The sequence below is a fragment of the Anser cygnoides genome, chromosome 7 (assembly GCF_040182565.1).
Source record: "Anser cygnoides isolate HZ-2024a breed goose chromosome 7, Taihu_goose_T2T_genome, whole genome shotgun sequence".
NCBI classification, from domain to species: Eukaryota; Metazoa; Chordata; class Aves; order Anseriformes; family Anatidae; genus Anser; species Anser cygnoides.
This window is the reverse complement of record NC_089879.1, coordinates 14,475,900-14,502,548: the sequence shown is the minus strand read 5'-3', so window position 1 is coordinate 14,502,548 and position 26,649 is coordinate 14,475,900. Positions and strand designations below refer to the sequence as shown.

The window sequence follows — 26,649 nt, the reverse complement described above, 5'->3', positions numbered from 1 at the left end:
TAATAATAATAATATGGGTTAAAAAAAAAAAAAAAACAATAAAATCTAACCACGATCGCTATGCACACCTCTGGTATGTCTTTGCCTCTGTCAGCTATATGGGGCGGCTGGGGAAATAGGGCCCTGTGCAGGGGGGGCAGCTCTAATAGGGTGAAGGAAGGCTGCATGGGGACAGGGTCTTTGGGAAAGTGCAGCCTTGAGAACTGGGAAAAAAAAATGGTCTGAAGCAAAATAAAGAGGAAGAAAAAGCAGCACTAAGAAAGGGACGGTGACATCCCAGTGTGGGATGGTGACACCCTCCAGCACCGTGCCTTCTGTGCTCCAGGAGGTGATGGCTAAATGCAAAGAGCTGCAGAGACAAACGTCTTAACAGGCTGGGCTCTGGATACGGGGGAAATTGCCACTGTGGGACTGTGAAAGCCGTGAGCCTGCTCTTTCCAAAGCCTCTGGCTCCCCGGGGGCCATTTGGAGCTGCTGGCGATGGCCTGGGTCTGCATACAGCGATGGGAATTTGAGTGCATTTTCTCCTCTCTAACCCCCCCTGCCCAGTAAGAACTGGGTTCGGCTGATTTGGGGCGATGCCATCCGCGGGCTCGCCGTGCCCTCTTGCGGCACAGGGCTGCTATAAAGCCACCCCCGGGGTCCCTCCGCTCCTTGTCCCCAGGGCCAGGGAGGGGACTGGGATGGCAGGGGGCAAGGCTGCCGTGGGCCTTGTCAGGAGGCGGTATTTAAGGGAGGGATAACGGCAAAGCCTGGCGTGGTGTGGTGTTGGTTACTGACTCCAGAAGGGTGGCCTTGTTCTGTTTCAGGTTTTATCCCCTGCTTTCTAAGAAAAATAACGTGCTGCGTGAGGAAGGAGCCAAGCAATGGCGTGAGGCGGCGGGGCAGCCCGAGACAGCGATTCACGGCAGCAGCGGGCTGAGCGCTGCTGGGAGCACAGGCATCGCATAAAAGGATGAGATCTCACTTCTGGGGGAATTATCACTTCGGGATTGTTATGGGATGACCACAGCAGGGAGCACGATGCCTGCCTCAAGCTCCTTACAGCCAGCCAGGTGTCCCCATCTGCATGCAGCGGTGCCAGGTACCTGCGTGTTTTCCACACAAATCCTGTGCTTTTCTCCCTCCCTCACCCTTCCGTGGTCTCCTTATACAATTTAGCTGGTCGGCAGGTAAGCACCGAGTACAATTAATATTTTTGCTGCTTTAAAGGTTGACATAGGCTTTCTCCTCTGCCCACCGCCTTCTTGACGGTCTCCCATCCACGCGCCAGCCCCGCCGGGCCCTGCTTAGCTTGCGGGGCGCGGCGGTGCCGCGCAAAGTAGGCCAGGGCTCGCGGGATCCCCGCCGAGCGGCGCCGCTCCAGCACCGCGCATGCGCCCTCCCAGCCCCCGCCCACACGGCTCCCGCGCGCCGGCGGCGCGCATGCGCGGCGCCGGAGTAAACACTTCCCGCCCCGCCCCCTCCGCCTCCCCCCGCCGCGCCGCTTCCCTACACAAAGCCGAGTGCGCATGCGCCCTCCCCCTCCCCGCACCTGCGTGCTGCCCCACCGCCGCCTCCCCCCTCCCCGGGGGCACTCCGCGCACGCGCACCACTCAACCCCCATTCCCCCCGCGCGTGCGCCGTGAGCTTCCCCCACCTCGCCTCTCCCCAAGCCGGCCTTCCGAGCATGCGCGGTGCGCGCCTCACCGCCCTCCACGCATGCGCGGTGCGCGTCCCACCCCCCCCCTCAGTCCGTGAGGTAACTCCCGCCGCGCCGTCCGCCCGCCCTCACTCTTTCGCAGCTGCTCGCGCCGCACGGAGCCGGCAGCGCGGCGGGGGCCGTTAGGCCGCGGCGTAACGCTCCCTGCCGGCGGGGCCTCTTCACCGGGCGGCGCGGACCGGTCGTGGCCGGCTCCCCGCGCAGGCGCAGCGCCCCGTAAACAGGAAGCGGCGGCCTCCGGGGCGGCGGCGGAGACAAAGGGGCCCGGCCAGGCCCGGCCCGGCGAGCGGGGGTGCTGGCGGCGGGCGGCAGGATGGTGCAGAAGGACGGGCAGGCGGCGCTCGAGGAGCCCCAGGGCAGCCCCAACCCGGCCGCGGCTCCCGGAGCTCCTTTAGAGCCGCCGGGAGCCGCCGCCGCCGCCGTGGGGCCGGTTCAGGGGGGCGAGGAGACGGACACCGAGACGGAGACGGCGCTGGGCTCCCGCCGCTTCCTCTGCGGCGTCGTGGAAGGTGAGGGTCGGGGGGGTTGCTCCCCTCCCCTCCTCCTCCCGCCGCCTCCGCCCCGTGGTGCGCGGGTTTTGGCCGCTAGAGAGGGCTTTGGGGCGGGGAGGAGCCGCGGCTGCCGGGCGGGGCGGTGTGGCGGCTGCTGCTGCTGGCCCCGGGGCGGCTGGGGCTGGGAGCCGCTCGCTGAGGGCAGCTGCTCGGCGGGGCGAGGGCAGGCCTGGCTGGGGGGCTGGGGCATTGCCGCTGCTCGTTTTCTGGTACGTGTTAAAGGGGGAGGCAGGAGGGAGAAAGGAGCTGCCCTGCGGTTATCGGAGCTCTGCATGCTCTTCTTTCACTCCAGAGGCTCGAATTCAGTTCCTTGGGTAGGGAATAGATGGTTATAGAGACATCTGCTCTGGAATTAATATTAAACGCTCCCTGTTGTCTGCAGTGATGCAGCGTAACGTTTTAATTGTGCTGTAGAACGGTTCTTTTTCTGTATGCTGGCATAGGGGCGTTATTAAAAGGTTTAAACTGTTCTAGAAGCTTCACAATAAAGGGACTCTTTCTGTTTCTCAGTAACTACGGAATATATATGTGTTTCTGGCAGGTTGGTCAAGGTAGATATTTGAAAGCCAGCAAGAAAAATGGTTTGCTCCCTACGTAAATGTTGGCTTGGAATAGCTCTGAATTCCTGCCGACTGCTATTATTTTTGTACCTGTAATGAATCTCCAGTAGGAGACAAAAATGATTAACAGATGGAATAGAGTGTGAAACAGGCAGTTTATCAAAGTCAATATCTGCACTGCTTGCAGAATGCCTTTTGTTCATATCTTAAAAAGAGAAGGCCATTTAGCTCTAGCAAATGTCCCCGTGCAGAGTGCACTAGGCCCAGTTAATGCCTTTAGTTTTCAGCATTGCTAGAGCTTAAATACAGTCAGCATGGAGAGAAATTCCTCAGCCTACTTATTAAACTTCTTTCCATAAAGAAAGACGCTTTGGAGACAGGTGATAGAAAACAAGAACATAGATTGTGGCAGCATGGTTTCTCACTCCTGCCAGTATACCTTGACCATGGTATCACATGTTCATCCAGGAATGTGTCAAAACAGCTGTGTATATCATAACCATTCTTTTGTTGTCTTAATAACGTTGTAGACCTCCTTTGCATGTGTTTTGGTGCAGCTGCTGTAAACAGAGGTGTTCTTGGCTATACTGTAAAACAAAGCGAGAAAATGGCCTCTGCCCACTGAAGCAGTCTAATGCTAGCCGGGAGTTTTCTGTTTAACCTTAAAGCATGTACAGAAAAAAGGATTAAGGGATTGTAAAAACAAAAGAAGCAGTTGCGGTGAATGAGGTAAACAGTAGTGGGTGAAAAATAATGGTCTCTTTAGAGACGCAGGAAAATTACAGGGTTCAGAGAAAGCAGGGATTAACTTCAGGAGTGAAGATACACACTTGGACGTAGCGCAGCAGTTACACCATATCTTTAGTCTGTGTTAATTAAAGCGGTGAGCTGGAGAGCCTGCATGTTTTGCTTGCAAGGGACGTGGGGGGTAGGAAATAAGCGAGATATCAGGCAAGGATGCTGGGTATGCACTCCAAGAATGGGAAGAACTTGTAATGCACCCAGTGCACCATTCTGGGAGTAATAGGATTTAAGAGAGTCCTGGGTGCAAAGCTATGGTGCTCAGCCTCCAAGAGATCCTAGCTTTTAATGATTGAGAGTGTGGCAGCTGGGATTAAGTATTTGATGTGATCTGTTGCCTTTGTGTGACCCTGCCATGCAGTCTTGAAGGATCAATACAAAAGAGGTCGATTTTAGGTAGAAGGATCCAAGGATTGTCATCAGCTGGTGACATCAGTAATGTAAGAAATGTGGTGGCAGATGGAAGAGAACTGTATCAGTTCTGATTGGCATGTTCTCCTCAGCCTTCTATTGAACCAGGTTTTGTTGAGTTCTTTGTGTCTCGTTTTGTTTTATAGGAGACCTCTGCTCTACTTCAGTTTACTAGGTGTGAAATGATAGCATCATAAGGAAACATGTTGTGCACGAGTTATGAGCTGTGGGTGGTACTGACTAGATACCGCAGTAATTCTTTCCGTTTGTGGATTGTTGAGCTTCCTCGGGGCAGCGTTAGTAAGAATTAGGTAACTAGTGAAAAAGAGAAATTTGTTCTGGGTGAAATGATTTTGGAGTCTCTTATGCATTGCAACTGCTCTCTTGTTTGTTGCTCTGCTTAATCGCCCTCAGTTTGTCACCTAGCAGTGTCAGTGAGAATTACTAGGTAGCTTTGCCACTTTGTGGTGCCAGTTAGCCTAAGTTCACTTTCCGGGAGGCTAATTTTTAAAACTTGAGCCTGCTTTAAGCTAGTTAAAGTGAACGTTGGTCACTTAGGTAAATGAAATACTTCTTAAGATGTAGAAAACGCTTCAGTTGCATTCAGGCCGTAGGAAGGCATTTTTGGCCACATTAAGAGCAGATATTTACAGTGGCGAATAGCTCTGAAAATGAAGATATCTACCATTTAAACTGATGTTCTATGGGAACTTGTGAGCGTTGTGTATTAGGAACATCATTCATCGTTCGTGTTTGGAAATAAGAGCTTATTAAATTTCAGTGTTATTTTAATCTTGGGTCTTTGCACAGACTGCCAAGCTGAAGCTTTGTTTTGAAGTGCCCACTTGTGATTGCACTGTTTGCACAGAGGTCTAAGTGAATTTACTTGAATAAAAATAGATTGAGAGTGCTTTGTGAAGTGTTATGTTTCTAGAATTGAAGGAATTTAAACCAGAATCCATTAAAATGTTTGTAGAAATACATGACTGTGAAGATACAATATTCTAAAATCACTTGTGTAGGTGTTTTTATATGATTACTCAAAGACATTGTTAGCTTGTGAAGATGTGGGCATTTGGGAAGTGAAATATCAACATCGGAGTTAATTTTGACAAGAAACCCGTTAATCTGAATAAAAAGAATGAAAACCTAAGCATTTTGTTGGCTCTTTCACATTTTTAAATTACTTATCTACCTCAGTATGCATTTGTATACTATGTGTTTGTATTTAGAATTCTAATCTGTGTCAACAGTTGAGTGTTTTTGAGCTGGTAAATATTTCCAGGTATCTCCAGTATTCATGTTCTAATCAAATCTACTTTATAGGTGTCTGGAGTGATAGCTTAATTAGGTTCTGACTGTTCAGTCCGCCCCTGAAATAATGCTGACTTGACTTGCGAAGGGCATCTGCTCAGGAATTCAGCTTGGGTTCTGAAAATTAATTGCTTCCGTGGCCAAAATTATCAGGCCTTGGATCATAAGAAATTAAATATGTTATAATTGCATTTTAAATTTAGATCAGATTAGTTTATTACAGTTTCCTAGTGCTGTTGAGCTAGATTTTTGTTTTTGCTTGGGGAAGCTTTTTGATGAATGTTCAGAAGAAGCTTATTGGCAGAGAAGAAGATGGTTGTAATAGAATGGTTCATGGAGCAGGCATTATCTAACTGGATAACTTTAATCTTGTTTCCTCTAGGATTTTATGGAAGACCTTGGGTTATGGAGCAGAGGAAAGAACTCTTTAGAAGGCAAGTCATGCTTCTTCTCACTGCAGCACATTCCAGTGTAATATAATCATAATCTTCCACTTGGAACAACAATTCTCTTCAGGCCTAACCTAGAGCAACCTTTTGCATAGTGTCTATTCTGGAGTGTTCACCTTCCTATCTTGCTAATCTGCATTAATCAGATACCAGGTGTATGCAGAGTTCATAAAAATATGATTCGATAGTATAGCACAATATTCAGTGAAGAGGGGGGAAAAAAAAAAGCCTGATAATTAGATCAAATAAAGCATAGGATTTCTGAAATTGTAGATTGCTCTCTCAATTAAGGCTCTTATCCTCTGTTCTTAGACTTCAGAAGTGGGGACTAAATACATACTTGTATGCTCCAAAGGATGACTACAAGCACAGGATGTTCTGGCGAGAAATGTACTCTGTGGAGGAAGCGGGTAATTACTTTTATTTCCCCTCTGCACTTTTGATACGTAGATTGTTTTTAATGAATTGGTCACTGCTGTATACGCTTGTGCATTTAAATCACGGTAGCCAGTTCCAAAAGTGAGCTGAGACCTGTTCACAGTACCCTGCAGCTGTATTTAATGGAGTTACGTTAGAAGCATGGATTTGCTTCTTTTAACTGTAACTCCGCAGATGACTCCTGAAATTGCTTTTAAGGCTTTGTCTCAGTAAATTTACCTTTTTTCAGGAAAAAGGTTGCTTAGAGTTGTTCCTCTGGCTCTTGATCATCTGGGCCATTCACAACCAGAATTATTTGCTTCAGAAAATAAAAAGATGGAGAGAATAGTATGCCCTTCTATGTGATTCATTATGTTCTTGTCTCAGTGAAGAGAGTACTGGTTAGAAAAGCAGCTTCTGGCTAGTCAGAACATAAAAGATCTGTGTAAAAGGTGCTGCGAGGCTTTTTATCCACCTCTGGCTTTTACAGGCTCTACAGTGGTATTTTTTTGCTTGTGGGATTATCATTGTCCTTGGGTGAGGGGAAAAATGATACCCACTTGAAATTAAATAATCCTTGGATACCACTTTGAATCGCTACAGAAATTTAGGGGATACCACAGGATAACTTCCAATAACAGTATTGTTAAGTGCTCTATAACTAATTCTCTTCATTTATTGCATGGAAGATTAAATTTGATTTTTTCCTTAAAGCAACTACTTCTGCCCTGTGATATTAAAAAAGCCCTTTTCATGTGTATCGAGCTTCAGTCAAGGGAATAGTATGTGAACTAGCGTCATGTAGGGTGATATTACTGCATTGGATTGTCTCTTAGTATGCATGACAGAAGTAGAAAAAATGAGTAATGGTTCTAGAACTGTTGGCGTGCATGCTGTAGAAACAGACTGCATCCATATTTGTCACACAACATTGAGATCAAGAGGATTTTTTAAATATCTTAAAAAAAAAAATGTGGAAAATAATAATACTGGGTCAGTTCTGTTCCTTTTGGCATTATTTCTGTGAACTCTTTTAAGTACTTTGGCACTCTTTGCCGTGTTAGTTTTCAGGAATTCCAGCAAATGCCTCGATTTATTTTTATTGTTATTGCAGTAGCACTGGCTTCTGCACTTTAAAATTTACATATAATTGAGATTTATTGTTGTATACCTCTGAAATATTGGAATTTGATTTTCAGAGCAGCTAATGACTCTAATATCAGCTGCACGAGAACATGAAATAGAGTTCATTTATGCAATCTCGCCTGGACTTGACATCACTTTCTCAAATCCCAAAGAGGTATCCACATTGAAACGCAAGCTGGACCAGGTAAATGCGACACACGCTTACTGCAGTTCCACTGCTGCTTAATTTGAAAACCTCAGTGCTTTACTTGCTCTTGCAGATTTTTCCTAGCTGCTTTAATGTTTTCAGCACTGGCATTAATTTGGGTGCCTTAGTGAGCCATTTGAATGGGTATGTTTGGGTTATGTTGCAGAAATGACCATTGATCATCTAGGTTGAAAATAAAGTCTTCTGTCAGATTCTGAAAGCTGTTCTGGGGATGTTGTCTTCAGAATATTTTAGGACCTTAAAGCTAAGATGCGTTTACAAAGCAAGAGCTCTTGTCCACAATAAATCCTTCAGAGGTAGACCTGACACGTATACATGCTGTCTTTGTTCTCATAATTAACTCCTCTCCTTTGTCCGAAAGCCGTTACGGAGTTAGAGTTTGCTCTTTTCTAGCTGTCTGTCCAGTGAGATCAGCTTTCGGTTGTAAAAACTGGAGCAGATTGCAAGTCTTCAGAGACAGCTTCGAGAAAAGCAGAGCGGTGGATCAGAGACAGGCGTTCATTGTAAACAGATAACAAAGACTGTCTTGTCTCATGCCTTTTCTCCCCTGTTCCTGTGTCTTTTCCTTTGTACAAGTTTATAAATTGAAGGATAATTCCTCAAATGCTTTTTTCTGTTTTTAATTGTTTTATGCTCTTATAAATTCAGATTAGATTTTCAAAAATCTATCATTTGTTTTTTAAAAAAATAATTAAGCTTTTACTCTTGTTCCTTATATTAGGTTTCCCAGTTTGGCTGCAGATCTTTCGCACTGCTGTTTGATGATATTGATCACAACATGTGTGCAGCAGACAAAGAAGTTTTCAGTTCCTTTGCTCATGCTCAAGTCTCAATAACAAACGAAATTTTTCAATATCTAGGAGAACCAGACACATTCCTTTTCTGTCCTACAGGTAAAATGAGATGAGCTCATTCAGATGTAAAGGAGGGGGCCTGTTATCTTACTGTTTGAAAAGCTGGTTTAATCTTTCATCACTGCTTTAAGGATTATTTTGGAGTCATATGAAGAAACGGACTTCTAAAGAAAGGTTCAAGTAGTTCATATATATGTAGAGGCTTTTCCAAATCTACACATCTCTGAAAAGCTTATTGCCAAGCAAAGAGGGCAACTTGATAGAATGGTTCAATAAGTTTGAACCAAAAATAAGGTTAAACATAGACTTCTAATTGGCACGTACCAGTCTGTTTCCTTTTTGGTTTGGGATAGCTATTAGTTTCTGAGAATTTTCTTTAAATAGAGATACAGCACATGGCACTGAGCCTGCTGGAGTTCAAGCAGTGTTTGGACAATGGTCCTTTGGGGACCTGGGAGTTGGACTCAATGATTCTTGTGAATTCCTTCTAACTCGGATATTCTGTGATTCTATGATTTATTCACTTCTTTCACTGGTACCAAGTTTTAGTAAGATTACCCACTTTTACTTGTTACTGATTTACCTTTTTGTTTCTGAAATATCAGATGACTCTCAGGTCTGATCACTGCTTTTATTTTTTTAAATTTTAAGCTTCATCTATCACCTGTAAGAGTATCTTATTGTAAGGGAGACAATATCACTAGGTTCAGCGGCATGGGTTGTTGGAAGGCAAATTCAGTTCAGTAGCAATGTTATTAATTACTTTTTAATCCCCTTGCCTGTGATACTTTGGTTCTGTTGCAGGCTTCTTCTTTGAACAAATCACGTTCTGTTTTTTGAAAGTTTACTTGCACTTTATAATCAGTCTTATGGTTTCTAATTCTCTTGCGTGTTGTCTGCAGTAACATGCACTATTTTCTTCCTTAATTTTGATACTTGAGTAATTTTGTGCTTTCTGATGTTTTTGCTGTGTATCATTTATCATGTCCTTTCTATTTAGACTTGTGGGGCTTTGGGAATTCATTTTATTGAGGCTTCACTTCTCATATGATAGTATATAGTCACACACATGCACCTTCCCAATAAGTGATGTTCTCTTTTCCTTTGCAGAGTACTGCGGAACTTTTTGTTACCCAAATGTTGCCCAGTCTCCGTATTTACGGACTGTAGGAGAAAAGTTGCTCCCTGGCATCGATGTGTTATGGACAGGTAAAAGTAGTTGGGTTATTTGTTTTTAATTCAGAGTTGGTGGTGTTACAAGTAGTTTTAAAAACGAAATCAAACCAACCAACCAAAAAGCCACCCACTGTCCATCTACTCAGGGTGGGGGATGTATATACAAAGCCTGCTGATTGATCATCCTGTTTCACTCTTAGGTCCGAAAGTTGTATCCAAAGACATTCCAGTAGAGTCCATTGAAGAAGTTTCGAAGATCATCAGGAGAGCACCAGTTATCTGGGATAACATTCATGCTAATGATTATGATCAAAAGAGGCTTTTTCTTGGGCCTTACAAAGGTCGTTCAACCGAGCTCATCCCTCGACTAAAGGGAGTTTTGACCAATCCAAACTGTGAATTTGAAGCCAATTACGTTGCTATTCACACGCTTGCAACCTGGTACAAGTCTAACATGAATGGAGTGAGGAAAGATGTGGTAATGAGTAAGTATACATAACTTTTTGCTGCAGCATATGCTTAACCATATACATCATACTGATTTTTGATTATTCTAGCCTTTCCTTACCAACTGTCTCTTTTTTAAGATAGCGTAGTGTTTTCTATACTGTATGTAAAGGCTGATGGTTGCCTGAAAAAATAGCAAGCATCCAGATTGTTAACTGAGTGCTTTTTATAACATGCTACAGATACTTCTCAGGAAATCAATAAAAGCAATGACAGTAGCTTAAATTTGACAGAAGTGTCCCTGGGTTTTATTTCATTGTAATAGAAGCAGATCAGATTAAAAGAGAAACTGGATGCCAGAATGTCTAATTTCTGTATACTGTTTCTGCGCTGACGGAGGCGACCGTAGTTTTCTATTTTGCCTTAGTAGGATGTAATTCCTTGTCCTTCCTTGTGAAGTAAGGCTGTTTGAGAGCTCTTAAGTGACTTGTCTAACATCTTTTTATTTTAAATGAACTTTGCACGATAACATTTTTTATGAACTTCTATCCATAGCTGATACGGAAGACAGTACAGTTTCTATCCAGATTAAACTGGAAAATGAGGGGAGTGATGAAGATATTGAAACAGATGTTCTCTACAGCCCACAAATGGCCCTGAAGTTGGCCTTAACGGAATGGCTACAGGAGTTTGGGGTACCTCAACAATACAGCAGTGAGTTTGATTTTAGTATCATTCTGGTAGAAAAATGTCATTAAATGACCAGTTCTTGTATTTAGATTAAAACCATTTGACAGATGGCAGCAATCTGTATACTTTTCAGTTGTAAGTATTTACTACCTTACTTCGTGGGGAAACCTTAATAAAGACAGAAGGCTTGACATTCTGCAGTATGCCTGTAGTGGCCCAACTGATAAGCTGAAGTACCCTTCAAGTATGATCCTCTGGCATTTCTGATACAAGACAGGAAAGAGTTTGGATCTTGTCAGTCTCAGTTGTTACTAGACTTCCATGGGACCTCAGAAAATAGAGTAGTCTTTTTTTTGAAGAGAGTGTTACAGATGACTGTAAACAATAGTACTGCCCCAGAAGAGTCCTTGTTCTCCCTGTTGCTTTGAGCTGGCTTCGTTTATCTGAGTTTCTGTCTACAGAAATCAGTTGGGTTCCTTCCAGCATTGTACACCTCTTTTTCTTGTAGCAATGGGAGCTTGGGATCTGACGTAAAATTTGTTTCTCTCAAACATGGGTTTCAGGTTGTCGAGTGCCCTTCTCTGATAACTCGTGGTAGAGCTGGAAGAACATCTCCTGATTTCCAACTCTGCTCTGTCAAATGATCCTTTTCAGCTGCTGTAGCGTTTCAGATCTTTCTAAATCTCAATTGCAGCGAAAACATGGAATGAGGAGTGGTAGTTAAGGTGTCATTTTCTTTTGCTTTCATGGAATTGTTTAGGTTGGAAGATACCTCTTAAAATCACCTAGTCCAAACCCTCTGCTCAAGCAGGGCTGGCTAGAACAGGTTGCCCAAGACCTTTTCCAGCTGAGTCTTCAGTATCTCCATTTCCCCAGGTTAAAGACATTTTTGTGATTGGAGTATTTAAGCATCCTTTTATTTTGAAGTCTATTCCTGTAGAAATAGAAACACCAAGTCAGTTGATGCAGAGGAAAAAAGTTAACTTTGAAAGTTTTTTATTCTATTGTCATAGTCAAAATTGATGCTGGCAGTTAACTATTTTTTGTAACTTTTCCCCCCTCCTTATCCTTGCTTAGTGGTTTTCTGAAGGGGGAATTTGCAAAATGTGAAGTCTGTAGTTAGAATTACAATGACAAAAGTGAACAGGCAAAGTGCCAGAAGGGAGCTGCACTGGTTGTATGCTGTGACAGCAGAACCATCCATGATTTGCAGAAGTTGATGTTTTGAATAGTAGTTGGCAGATACTGAAAACTTTAAACTTGTTTCTTCTTATTCTCAGGTAGGCAAGTGGCCCACAGTGGAGCTAAAACTACTGTAGGGGATGTAGGGCCTCTGGTGGCACCATCCTCTTTAAATGCAGCAACTGTGGTTACCACAGTTTACCAAGAACCCATCATGAGTCAGGGGGCAGCGCTGAGCAGCGAGTCGCCAGCTTTGGTAAAGGAGGAAGAGAAGAAGCAATCTGATGAGGAGCCAATGGACATGGTTGTGGAAAAACAAGATGACGCAGACAAGAATGCTAATCAGATATTGACAGATATTGCTGAAGCAAAGATGGCAGAGGAGTTGAAGCCAATGGATACTGATAAGGAGAGCATAGCTGAATCCAAGTCCCCGGAGATGTCTATGCAGGAAGACTCTGGTAGTGACATTGCCCCTATGCAGACTGATGAACAGATTAACAAAGACCAGTTTGTGCCTGGGCCAAACGAAAAGCCTCTCTACACAGTAGAACCAGTGACTTTAGAGGACTTGCAGCTTCTCGCTGACTTGTTTTATCTCCCTTATGAGCATGGGCCCAAAGGTGCGCAGATGCTGAGAGAATTCCAGTGGCTCAGAGCAAATAGCAGTGTTGTCAGTGTTAATTGCAAAGGAAAGGATGCTGAAAAAGTGAGTGTCACCTAATCTTGTTTCTCTCCTTTTAAATCAAAATCCTGAGCAATATTGTCTGTTTGCAGTAGAAATGGGTGTTCTGCTTCCTCGAAGCTGAAGGGTAGTGTGTAACTAACCACAGGTCACGGTAACTGTTTTAAGCCGTGTAGCTCTGAAGGCAGTTCGGTGTCTGCATTTGGACAGTGATCCCTGTACTGTCTTCACTTTTAACAGCAGTAGAGAATACCCGCAAGTCACATGTGGTGTGGTATCTTCTGCTGATGGAATGAAATAGGGAATTGTGTAGTCACCCTTCATATTTAGAGTACTTGTCCTCCCTACAAGGCTGTGTTTGATCTTGTGGATCTTTTGCCTCCATCCATAGATAGAAGAATGGCGTAACCGAGCGGCTAAGTTTGAAGAGATGTGCAGCTTGGTGATGGGAATGTTCACTCGCCTCTCCAATTGTGCCAACAGGACAATCCTGTATGATATGTACTCCTACGTCTGGGATATCAAGAGTATTATGTCAATGGTGAAATCTTTTGTGCAGTGGTTAGGTAGGTGCATTGGGAGCCATTATAATCCCAGATAGCATATCTTTTTTGTGTTTTTGATTAGCCCACGGGGAAAACAAAGTGTTATGCAAATGTGTTTTCTTGGACATGGGGTCTGGTTTGACCCTGTTTTAAAGGTTTTCCTGTCTCACTATTTGAAACAATGATTACTGTGAATTTGCTTTGGTATTAAAGTGAAGTCTGCTGGATGCTTAAGATTGGAGACCTTGATTTTCTTCTTGGGCTAATGAAACTTGAATCTCATCTGGCACGTAAGTGTTGACTTTAACTTACTCTTGACTGAATGCACACTGGACTATGCCACGTAACTCCCTGGGTACCCTGGTATATGATTGGAAATGACACTACGAAATGTGACCACATCAGCCACCTGCTGCTTGCTCTGTCTCGGTGACATTACTGCTGTCTTCAACAGAACAATTGCAGAAGCGACCTTTCAATGGGCCTGGCCAAGAGGAAGCCGATCCTCCCAGCTCTGTGCGCATGCGAGCTTTAGCGTAAGGCTATTCTGGTGCAAAATGGTTTCCTTTAAACACTTTCCAAATTGCCTTTTTTATTTTTTTTTGGCAGAGGATGGTAACTGTGGAGCTCTCTAGACAGATTTAGTCTGAGACTTAAACTGATTTTTAAATGCTTTTTTTTTCCTGAAAGATTTTTGGGGATCCTAAGTTGGCAGATAGCACCAGCATGGCCTGGGTAATTTTAGTGACCTCATTTCACTTTCAGGTTCCAATCCAACTGTAAGGAATATGCTGTGGACTTGCTTGACATACACAGCAGGCAGCAAAGCTGATGGTCTTATGTCACACTTTTTGTAGCTGTCACAAACCTCACAGTGGTTAACCATTACACAACCTTGGTCCGGTCCTAGTGTTTGGATTGTCATTAAGTCATACTCTTAAACACTGACAAGTTTAAATAGGAACAGAGTAGACCTATTAAGTCATCAAGTCAGTCCCTACTTAACAATTTCATTCATTTTGTGCTTATTAAATATCTGATCTCTATATTTATGGTTGATTAATTGAGAAAGAAAATGAGCTTTTAGAACTGCCTTAGGCAAAGTATGGAGAAGAAAACTAGCTTGGAAGGAAAGCTAGTAAATTAACATCTCTGCCTTTAGTGGGTGTGTATTCTTAAGACCAGTGTAACACAACTCCCCCAACTTTACTATTCTTGCTGTATGTTGACCTTCACCTATGAAGAATGCTCTCTTCTTGATAACCTAGTCTGTTTAAAACTCTAGACCAAAGCTTTATCAAGACAGCAGTGATTCTTGTGTCTTCTAAAGATTGAGAGTCCAACTTATGACTGCGTTTCAGAATTTTGGCTGAAATTATTTTCAGTTTTCCATCTCCCTGTAAAGTTGGGTTCAAGTCTTTAAATGCATCAGATATTTGGAATAGTTTGCCTTAAGCTAACTCTGTAAATACCAGCTGTTAACTTTGGCACTGCCCGTTCCATTACTGAAACTGGCATTAGAGAGTTGAAAAATTCAATTTAAGAGTTTTTGATGCGTACAGTTAAATAGACTTATGCTAATAATGCTTCTGTGAGAGGAGGTATTTTTGTCTTTAGCTTGCATTTTATCATTAATATGAATACATATGGAGCAAAGTACGTGCCAAATCCAAACAAATTAGTTTTCACAATGGTGTGCTTAATGGTCCACTGAACATTCATTTTTCACCTCTCCTCCCAAGTCCAGCTAGCATTCAGTCCCTTAAATTAGTGTGGCTGTACAGTACTATGGATTACTAATGACTTCTATTGTCTTCTTCCCCATTGTGTACAGATGGGAGAATCCTCAGCACAAGTATCTTCTGCTATTGGATGGACAGCGCCAGATGTTCGCAGCGCGTCGTCATTAATTAATTAAAATGGAAAGGTTTTGTCTGTGAGGCAGCTCAGATAGATTAGATATGTGATAGGCATGAACTGAAGTCACATTTGCGCAGCGACTAAGGCATTAACTATGTTTTTCATTTATACAGCTCTTCATTCACGCAGCTCTTTACTGTAATAATTGGAAGTGCTAGTTAAGTTGTAGTCTCAAAGGAGAGACAGATACTGTCTTCCAAGGTATTGACTAAATTCCCTTGTGAAGGGAATCTTTTTATGTGAGAACTCTAAAATGTGGGAACAGACTAAAATCAAATTCTGATTTTTGGATCGCTTCTGATATTTTCCATCCTTAGGGTAGTTTGTATTTAATACATATTCCTAAACTCTCGTAAATGTCAAACTTGGCACACTTTGGGACTCTCTGACTAGCACAACACACTTGTCTGTACTGATCTAGGACTGTTACTTGAACAGGAGTTAGACTGCTGTCTGCAAAAGGAAAAGAGTATTTGCGCTGCTCATCTTGTCAGAAAACTAGGCGGGTAATTTCCATTCGAGATGCTGCACATTTTTTCCTCACCCAACAGAGTTGTCATTTATAATGGCCATTGAAGGCTGTGCCTTGCTAGTGGAACAGTATTAAAAGTCAAACAGCTAGTGGAAGCTTCTTTTCTAAAGCAAGGGTAAACTAATGCTGAGCACTTTTTAATGAGCCTGCTGTGGCTGGTTGATCAACAGGGACCCCAGTTCCTCTTGATATGCTTGAAGATGAAAAAACAAGAGGCTAAAAAAGCAGTGTTAGTATTATCTGTGGCAAACAGAGTGTACTAGTTAAATAGTGTTAACTGGAATTAACTCACGGTTTACCTTTTTTAACTTGCCAACAGCATTGTGAAGGTGTGGCCTGGATTATGTAAATCTGTTTAGTCTCTTTCAAGAATGCTGTTTCATACAATTGTCCTGGCTGTCCGAACTGTTCCAGACTGTACATGTTGCCGGTCCTAGTTTTCTGACAAGATTAGAAACAATAATTACTAAAATGTGACTTCAGAAAGGTCCATTTCTTTCAAGGGGCTGTGATAATGGAATTTTATTCGGTCTTCAGCTGCTAAAATTGACAGCATTAGTTTTTGAGATAAGCAGCTTCCAAGATGTTCTCTTTTCAGAAATGAAACATTTCTGCCACAAATGGACAAACAAAAGAACGTACAAAAAGCCTGGTGAGGTGGTGCAATTGTACGTAGCACCATTCTTGTGCCTTCTGGTCTGGAATGAGATGTGTTATTAAAAATTAGTTCTTAAAACTAGTCTGTTACGTAACATCAAAAGCTGCATTTAGTGCATGAGCGCGAAATCTTTATAAATTATACATTATTACAGCCTCTACCAAACCCCTGGACTATAGCTCAGTTAGCTCTTTCCACAAGTGTGTTAGCTTTTTGCACATGTAAGACACCCAGGAAATCCCCCTTCTCGTAACATTCTCCGCTTGGATCTGATCTCAACAGGGTGTCGTAGTCAATCTTCAGCACAGTTCTTAAGTGGAGACCAAGAACCCTGGGCCTTTAGAGGTGGTCTAGCAGGAGAGTTCCAGGTATCAATATGACTTCACAACTGAATGACGTTTTCTTTGTTTTATGAGAAACCTTTTGTTGCACATCAGAGGTCTGGAAGGATTGGTCTGCCGAAGGCTTTCTGGTCCAAAGCCCATTAGCCTTACAGCTTGTTTTAAAATAATTTTCCTCCCCTTTCTACAGTAATTTCTCAAGGAGATGCTGCCTGTCCCACGCGCATGCGAAGCGCAGCGGCTTTAGTTGTACATTTCACATTGTTTCTTTGCAGGTCGCACAGCATTTTTATCTGCGCCCGCAATTGCACAATGCGCGCATGCTTGTCTGCCAATGGGAATTCCATGAGCAAAAAAAGGGATAGTGATGCAAATTTTGGCTCCTCTCTAAATAAAGCCATAATGCCTTTTGTTGGAAAGATTTCAATTGGCAAATACTCTGAAATCTGTTTATGCCATGTTCGAATTTGTTCATGGATTTTTCAGGTGCTATACTTTTCCCCCCTCACAGGTGCTCTGCGCGCAGCAAATTGAATCAGCGCATTGCTTTTGGGATAAAGCGTCTCCTCTGGCCAGTTAACCCTCTTCAGACCAAACCTTTCCTCCTGACATTCTATGTTCCTGTGCAGAGATAGTGTAGATATGATTGGTAAAAGTATTTTAAAGTAGATAAGATTAACAGACTCTTAATATGCTGTTCAATCGCATATTTTAAAACACCAATTGGATATTTCCTATTCAAATAAGGTCTTTGCATTTGTAAAGCCTACCAACCCCACCTTCTTCTGGGGTGCCTGCAAGTAGCAAATGTTAATTTGGGAGTCTGCAGTGCACGCCCAAGAGTGATGGGTGGTTGTTGTTCATACACTTATATTAAGTATTTTGTTTTCACAGCGTTTGCTACCTATTGATGGGGCAAATGACCTCTTTTTTCAACCACCTCCATTAACGCCTACTTCCAAGGTGTACACCATAAGACCCTACTTTCCTAAGGATGAGGTAATTGCTGCTGGCTCTTGTTCTGGCTATCATTGTTGTTACTGATACATTTAACGCTGGTTCTTACCTAGTCCCTTCAGCCCCTAATGAAACAGATGTCCCAATATCTTGCACAAGGCACAAATAAATGCAGGCTCACAGGAAAATGGAGGTTAAGTGACTTGCCTACCATTCAGCAGCCTGCTGTGCAACAGTACAGCTGTACCCACAGCTTGATTCCCAGTCTCCCACCCTACCCACCCCTTTTTTATATGTGATGCCTTATATATTTCGGAACTGTAAGTTAAAATTAGTCCCTGCTAGTAGTGGAACTGTTGCTGTGGGAACACATGCGATGATTTAACTGTAGAGGTGGGCGTGTATACCTGTTCACTTAGTAATCATTCTGGTGATTCCTAGTGTTTTCAGAGCTACGTAGGCAGAGCTTTGAGTTGGTACTGCATCTCAAAATGTAGTTGTAAAAATGTGTTATTTCAGCTGTTATTCAGACTTTTCTGACTGATTTTTGAAAGGATTGTTACCAAGCCAGTCTTGGAGCGTTTGATATTTTGAAACAGTTTTGTATTAATCTCAAATTACAAGAAGTTTTTCCTTATGTCCCTCAATGGATCTGTAGTGTAGCTTCATTCATACTGTCTCAGCATGAAGAATACTTTAAACTGATGTGGCAACAGTCAGCACCCTTTATGAGTATAATTTAAACAATGTATAGATTAATGTAGCTTAAACTTTGCTTGTGCAGCTACCTTGAGATGAAATGTGTTTAATTTGAAACATAACTATCTAGGTTGTTTGCCTCAGCCTAAATGAATCCTGACTTTGAAGCCCATTAGGCAGACTGAGCTGTCGTATGAAGACTTGTCTTTTGTCTGCTAGCTTTAGTCTAGCTCTGTCCTGTACTGTTCATGGGCAGCAAAGCGGTCCTTTTCAGGTCCTTTTCAATACCTTAATGCAGGACTGTACTTAAGCTGCTTTTGTAAAAATGTGAAATGTGTGGCTTCTCTTATATAAAATTTGAGTGATACAAGTTTTCTCTTTAAAAAGACTCAGCTAAAAGCCTTTTGAATTGGAGAAGTCCATCAGGATGTACCTGGCCTTCAGTGGTTAAATTTATTGCACTGAAACCTTGGAAGATTTTGAAAAGCAATTTTTTAATCAAGGGTATTGTGATGTGCACTGAGTGGTAACTAATACTCAGGATTAATCTCCTGCTGTAGCAACATGCAGGAAGTTGATCCCCAGCTTTTCTTTCCCTGCCATTGAAGTTAACCACAGTGTTTTTGATAGGCAACTTTGAGTTAACTTTGGAGGAGGGAAAAAAATAATTAAAAATCAATCCTTTCTTATTGATGTGCACTCTTGTTCTGTGTAACTTTTATGTCTGTCCGCTAGTTTACAATGGAGCTCTTAATGAAATCTCTAAAACAGTTGTTATCCTTTGAGTTTGTTGACTTGAAATCATCTGTTCTCTCCTCTTAGGCATCTGTATATAAGATCTGCAGAGAAATGTATGCTGATGGAGCTGATCAACCTTTCCATAGTTTGCCAGACTTGATTGGAGACAAGTACGTATTAGAAATGAACAACCTGACAGAAGTGGTTCTGAAGGGTGCAGTCCTGACACTATATTTAATTTGAATTTTAAAAAGTATGCATGTGTATGTAGAACAAAAACCTCTTCTGATTCAAAAAAGAAATATCTGCACTCTGCAGTCCTTAAGAAATTGAAGTTTTAGTTTCTGATACTTCTATCACTTACGTGTCAGTTTATGCTCTAATCACCTGCTGTGAGCTGTTAGAAAAAAGATTGAGCTGAAACCTCTATTATGAAACGTGTGCATCATAATGTCATATTGCTTCAGATTTTGTGAAAGTGTATCGTGTGTCTGTAGTCTGTGGTTACCTTTTGGTATGTTTTCCAGCCTAGTGTGGTTCTTCAAAAAATTGAAAATGCTTTTTGAGGAACAATCTACCAGCCAACAGCCTTAAGTTTTTTTCTGAAATACATTTTATGATTTACCTGCATTGACGTTTTAAAACAATGACAAGTGAGATGAAGCTTTTTTTTAAAAAAAAAGCGTTACAGCTCATTCTACTCATTCTGTAGCTCAAGATATTTTGAATATTTTTACTGTCTTGAGTGATTATTTTAGATGGAACTCTTTATAGAGGCTGCTCCTTGAGTGACAGGAGGGCAGTTACAAAAAGATGTGTAACAGGTCTCAAAAAAACAAAAAGAACTGGGAGGTAATAGCAGATAAAATGATACACAACATGAAGAAAGTTTGTCTGGTGAGTCAGAAGAGCAGTATGTAAAGAATTAAATTGTGGGTTCCTGAGCTACTGCTGCTCATTGAGTTTTGACAGCATATCAGTCTGCTAATTAATGCTTTGTAGAAGTTTAATTACATTGCTGGAGGACTCCGTCACTTCTTTAGATGACCCCAGAGTTTCCTCCAGAATATCTGAAGAGCGTAACTTTTCAAATTGATCATCTTTTGACTGAATTTGGATGCTTTCTGCAGGTTAGTGGGAGGTCTACTCACTCTCAGCCTGGATTACTGCTTCGTCTTGGAAGATGAGGATGGTATATGTGGCTATGCCTTGGGAACGGTTGATGTGACTCCTTTCATTAAAAAATGCAAAATGTCTTGGATCCCTTTCATGCAAGAAAAATATACTAAACCAAACAGTGACAAGGAGCTGTCTGAGGCAGAGGTTGGTATAACCCATGAGACTAGAACTGTATGCTGAACAGTGCTCTTTCTTTCAGAGGCAGGCGTTTGTATTTATTTTGCATGTTGCGCTTGTGTAATTCAATTTTCATACCCTTCTGTAGTCTTTGAGCATGGTATCTGGCATTTAAGAGGGTGACGCTAATATAACTAACTACAGGTCAGATACAGTTGTGTGTTATAATATGCCCATGAGGTGTACTTTAGTAGAAATGGCTGCAGTAAGTATACGGTAGCATTTTGGAAGTGCAGAGTAACAGGAGCTTTCAAACCAAGAGAGAACCTTAGCTTAGAGGAGACTACATTTTGAAAATGAAGGATCACGTGTGTTCTCCTGCAGAATGAGGTATTAGTTTCCGTGTGCTGTAAGCAAGGCAGAGGCCTGAGAGTCACATTAGTTTAAGTATGGAAACGAAAGAGCAAGCTAGTTCTTGATGTTAAAATGTATGAGGTGGTTGTAGAGTGTAATAGCTGTAAACAGTGCGAAATGGCATCTTGCATATAGCAAGTACTAAAGATCAGCATCTTGAATTGGTTTTGGAAGAAATTAGAAAGTAAGGTTACTGAACTGTCAGAAATCATGAAAATTGTAGTTGATGCATTCTTGTCAAGAAAAAATATCTGTTTAATGCTCAGAAATGCTCCTTATGTGCATGCTGAAGGAGGTTTGGACAAAGTTGTAGCAGAAACAGGCACAGAAACACCACTTCTTAGCCTTTCTTTCCCTTGCAAGCTTTGGGATGAACTAGCAGTCATGACAAATGCTGATAGCCTAAGAATTAGGAGCTCCATTTTCATTTGTTCACTAAAAAAAAAAAAAAAACTAACCCTATTGTGAAAATCAGCGACTACTTACATGCATGTTTGATAAGGGAGAAAGGGAAGTAGTGTTGTTTTTTTTTAAAAACCAACTTTGCAGCAAGTAGTGTTCTTTTCAAATGTCTGTGTTCTGGAGTTGGGTATAACTAGAAAGTATCATAATTGCTCAACTACTGCTGTTGAAGTGGGGCTAATTCTACAGTCTGTAAGTTTTGTGACCTTATTCTTCTATACTTGCACACTGTGTTGAATCAAGGAGAATGTACTTAAACTTGACCTGAAAAAAAAAAAGCACATAGGTTACTAATGTTATGAGTCCTCCTGTGATGAAGCCTTAGTTCTGGCTTTTACAACAGCAGCCTTTACTTACATGAGAAACAAAGTTAGGTAGCTTTTTTACTTTAGCCAATGTTCCCTAAAGATTTTAAAATTCAGTAACCAGCAGGGAAAATGTGTGTTTCAGTTTGGCTTTGTCTGCTTCTGTTTTGTCTCACGCAACTGTTCAGTTCCCATGTTATCCGACGTCATGCTCTCAAAAACCTTTCGGGGTAATTGTGGAGCCTTTAGTAATTAACAGTATCCTTGAGTGATAAAGCTAGAAACAAATTTGACTTTGTTGGGGCAAACAGTGTAAATAATTGCATAGGCCTTAGAGATGGTTCTAGGCTGCTGTGAGACAATGAATATGTGTGGAAGGAGGATAGGGCACTTAAAACTAGCTATCAGGTAGACTGTCAGGTGTAGCTGAAAAAGTGCTGATTTAGAGGTGTACTCACTGAGCAAAGCAGCTTTCCTTAAAGCCGAATGAAAATGAAAAGCTGAAGAATGAATGTCTGTTTCCCGTACTCTTTTCAGAAAATAATGCTAAGCTTCCATGAAGAGCAAGAAGTGTTGCCAGAATCATTCCTTGCCAACTTCCCTTCGTTGATAAAGATTGATATCCACAAAAAAGTGACAGATCCAAGTGTGGCCAAAAGTATGATGGCCTGCCTGCTCTCTTCTCTAAAGGCTAATGGTAAGCTTATTGCACTCAGAATTGCTTGTTTCCTAATTATGTGTTAGTTCTGGGATTCAGGACAAATCTGGGATCATTACATTAATATGCTGTTAATCTCAGCCTGAGATTGGATTCCTAACATAGTTGGCACTCTGGATTTAGGTAACTAATTATAAAAGACTTTTGGGTGGGTAACTTATGCTTCTGTCTTCAGTAAAAGGCAGCTTTCTGCCTTAGCTGTTATCCTGCAAATTAGAAAATAGGAAGAACCGAGGGAGCAATTTGGCAATGAAAGCATGTGTTTTGTTGCATCTTGAACAACACACGAACATTGATATTTCCTCTGCTGGCAGTGGTACTTATTTGTGGCAGTGTGCAGTGGTGAATGATTACCAAAACCTTTGATACGGGGAAGTTCTTGGCCATCTGCCTTACTGCACACCTGAGGTTCACAGGTCTTTTGTGCTATTTGGTACCCTCCTGTAGTGCTGTTTTCTCAACCAACGTTAGGGTTTCAGGATGCTCTTATGTGAAATAAAAGATGTTCAGAGTGAGATGGTTTGTTCAAACCAACAGGATGTCTGCACTATGCAGTCCCTTTAGGGAATGGTCAACTATGTTGCCATAAATCTGGTCTCTTCTGAGGCACTGTGCTGCATACGGAAATGGATCAGTGATTTTTATTGGGTTTAAATGCTAAAATAGATGGGAGCTTTAATAATATTTGATGTCTGTGCTTTTTACGATAATTCTCCCTTACTGTTTTGTCTTTCTTCCCTCTTCAGGCTCCCGTGGGGCTTTTTGTGAAGTGAGACCTGATGATAAAAGAATCCTGGAATTTTACAGCAAGCTGGGTTGTTTTGAAATTGCTAAAATGGAAGGATTTCCAAAGGATGTTGTTATCCTTGGGAGAAGCCTGTGAAGCGCTTGGCAGTGAACTGTTCCAGTACTGTAGTCCCTTAACAGCTGGGCAGGTAGTGGTGGGGATCTTCATATGGTCTAGCTGCACAAAGCCAGCAATAAGCCAGCTTGGTAGAGGGGGCTATGCGAAAATCACCCATCACACGTGCAGACTATGATTTGTTGGAAGGGGATAATGCTGCTGAAAACACTGTTTTAACAAAGAGAAACCTTGTCCTCTCCTGGTCGTGTGTGAAGTGCCAAGGAATCTTGCATGGGCTATAGTTTCTCGGAGGAATCCTTCTCAATCGGCGTTGTGGTTGACAACAGTTCTCTGCATTCAAATATGAGAAGTGGTCTCTATCAGAAGTATCTATAAAGATGCAGTTTTGTTTCTGTTGTAGAGTAGGATGCAACTGGAAGTTGCAGAAATGGGAGGGATTACTTGTGTCAATCAGCAAATTTAAAGATAAGTAGCTACAGTTCTGTTTTTGACTATCTTTATGCTTGTTGATAAAGCAATGACCCATTGTCACTTCTAATGACCATTGGTTCAAGCTTTGTGCTTTGTTAGGGACAAATGTGCAGTGGTCTGTGGCAGAAGTCACTTAATGACAAACTTGTAAATTTCGGTGTATATAAACTTAGCTGGATGCTGACTAACTTTTTGTTTACCAGTTTTTGTAACTTTTTCTTTTAAAAAGTGAAAAGGTATAGGTCCAAGATGGCACTTTTGAATAACAAAACCACAATGGAGAGCGAATTTGTCCTCAGCACTGACCTGTTTTTCTTTTTTTTAACTGTGCCTCGTGTCCAGGGCTTAGAAACTGACCATCTTGGGTAAGGGGTGCTGATCCCAAAGGATCCTTCCTTCAGATGTCAGTTTGTCCCCTGCAAGGCTGCCGCTGCTCGAGGCTATCATCATTCTGGGACTGAAACAGCAATTCACAGGGTGGTCTGCTGAACCTGTTTATTTTGGTGGCATTAGTGCAGAATTGCGGATGGAAGATGGTGAGAGGGAGAGAGCTGGCCCACAGCTGGGATTTATCCTTGGAACAGTCACCACGTTTCAAAGCCTGTTCGTACTAGTTTGATTAAATCAGGGTCTTCAAGTCCTGCACATTTGTATCAGATATCTTTTCTATAAGAAATGCCACAATAAGCACATTTTTACACATTGTTTAAATGGTTACCTACTTTTAAATGTTCCAAGAATTTAATGTTTTTATCCAGGTCTGACATGTTTGGCTATGTGATAAAATCAATATGGTATGGGATCTGGTAGCGAGGTAGTTGGATCATTTGTGAAATCAGCATTTCACAAAAGTCCCAGTGTCTAAGATATGTGATTGGCCAACGGTATACACCTTGCAGTACCTTGCTTCTTTCACCTGCCACCATCAGCTGTCTTAATCTTCCTTTTTAATTTTCCTGGGTTATTTCAGTGGTGCACAAAGGAAGTTCAGTTCCTTATATGAGCTTCCATCTGCAGAGAAGTTACGCAACCTATAATGAAAGGCATTAAGACTACAGTAGTGTTGTCTGCAACCTGTAAGGAGATGCTGTGGTTGGCCTTCCGGTACAGTCACGTGCAGGATTTTTTTTTCCTTTGCAGAATGTGAACAATATTTTAATGCGGTAGCAAAATATTTAAGTTGCAACAAGTTCATTTCATTTTTAGAGAGAGGTACGGGGTTGTGCTATGGGATTTCATGTAAGTCAGAGCTGAATGCCACTAGTTTTTAATCCAGCTTTGAGTGCATGTTGAGTAGCTGATACCTTGGTTTATCAGGTGGGAGAGGTTTTTTTTGTTGTTTGTTTCTTCATGGATACCAGAGTCAACTTATTTTATCTGGGTTCATAGCATTACAGCATAGGATGCTTGTGGCCTTATTTCTTGGCTCGTAAGGAACTGCCACATTTTCTCTTCCTATGACTTTGTTATTATTATAGAAGTTAATTGTATAAGCCTATGGAATGTCAGGCCAATACCATCATTCTAGGATTGTAAAGTGATACGTTGACATATCTTTCATGGTTAAGAATTTTCATTAAGGTTGGAATGCCACTTTCATTAATCTGTTTTTAGATCAACAGTATCTGTAGCAGAAAAAAACGACCTGTAAAACTGTATTTGAAGACCATGCAAGAAATAGAATAAAAATTGAGAAGTGAATGTAAATAAAAAACGTGTATTTTGTTGTGTGAGGTTTCTGAACCAAAAATGGCTCGGCAGTGTATGTTGCATCATGCCATATGTGTTGGAAGCCCTCGTGATCAGCTGTCACAGAAACTTGTCGTTGGTTTTGGTGGTGAAAGTGTTGCATGGCAGACATCTGTGCTGATGCTTATCATAGGTGAATTTTCCATGACCCTTTAGAAATACCCCAAAATCTTCAGAGTGGCAGTACTCAATTGAATGTTACCTGTTTTTGCAAAAATTTGCAACAGCACTTGTTTACCCTTTCATGATTTTTCTTTCTAGCCAGCAGCTGGTTTTTGAGAGTTACTGAAACCCAAATCAGCCTGCCAGCAGCAAGGAAGTGAGAAAGAAAATACCCGGGGAATGGTTGCATTGCATGTAAGAGGTGAACATGGTAGCACCACAACCTGGCTCTAGTTGTACATCAGCAAAATCTAACATACGGAGCCAAACACCTGACAGCTAAAGCAAGCAGCTTCCTGCATACAAGAATTACCACTGAGCAAAAGAGATGGGTTTTACAGCCAAGTAAAAGTGTATTTAAAAAAGCTTTTTCTTAAGGACACTTCACAAGAATGGCTTTAACATCCCCCCACCTGCCATAGAAGTTCAGTTATGTTATGTGTAGAACATAATATTCAAACTAAGTAGGGAGATTAGTAATTAAAATCTTTTCTTCTAATCCAGTAAGCATGTGTTACATTAAAATGATACTTTTCCTTCACAAAAGTGTTTCACGTAGCTATCTGTGGTGTTGAAGCCTTTCTCGTGAAGTTGCAGCAGAAATGGCAGCGACTTGGCTATGGCCAAAGCGAGCCAACTGCAAAAACTGGAAGGTCTTGGTTCACACCCTTTCTCAAATGCATGCTGCGTAAAGAATCAAGTATGTAAAAGCAATTGAAAATACAGGGAGGCTGTTTTGATTAAATGCAGCAGGCACTGCTCTGCCACTGAATCAGAGCACTGAAGAGGTCACTGGTGAGCATGGGAAGTGCTTGAAAATTGGCATAAGTGTTCTTCAATTGATTCAGCAATGAAATGAAAATTACTTGACTAGGTAAGTATTGGCAGATAGCCTTATCAGCAGAGGAAATAATCTCACAAATTAGCAATTGCAGCTATAATTGTGTGTGTGTGTGTGTGTGTGTTCGTTCTTTGTTGTAACAGCAGAATGTTCCACTCTGGGGTTGAATGTGTGTGAGAACCCACAGGTAGATCTGATTGTAGTAGAGTAACTGCAGTGGTTTCTGAATTGAAAATGCTTTTCTCAAAAATAAATAAAATACTGATCTTTGGTTTGCTTTGTAGCTCGTAACATTAAATAATTCAGGTTGGAAGGGATGTTGAGTGGTCATCTAGTCTAAAGCAGAATCAGCATGGAGTTCAAATTCAGTTGCTCAGTGTCTT

General features: G+C 41.9%; 1 protein-coding gene across 1 annotated transcript; it reads left to right on the top strand.

The window, feature by feature from the left end:
* Positions 1-1,728: 1,728 nt before the first annotated feature.
* On the top strand, positions 1,729-25,215 carry OGA (O-GlcNAcase). Its single transcript, XM_048060547.2, has 16 exons — positions 1,729-2,211; positions 5,722-5,773; positions 6,101-6,198; positions 7,405-7,535; positions 8,281-8,452; positions 9,524-9,622; positions 9,790-10,074; positions 10,592-10,750; positions 12,007-12,617; positions 12,985-13,159; positions 16,531-16,616; positions 17,484-17,588; positions 19,068-19,153; positions 20,114-20,306; positions 21,998-22,157; positions 22,925-25,215. Exons 1-16 carry the CDS (start codon positions 2,016-2,018, stop codon positions 23,059-23,061), a joined length of 2,745 nt encoding a protein of 914 aa, XP_047916504.1. The 5' UTR covers positions 1,729-2,015; the 3' UTR covers positions 23,062-25,215.
* Positions 25,216-26,649: the final 1,434 nt, after the last annotated feature.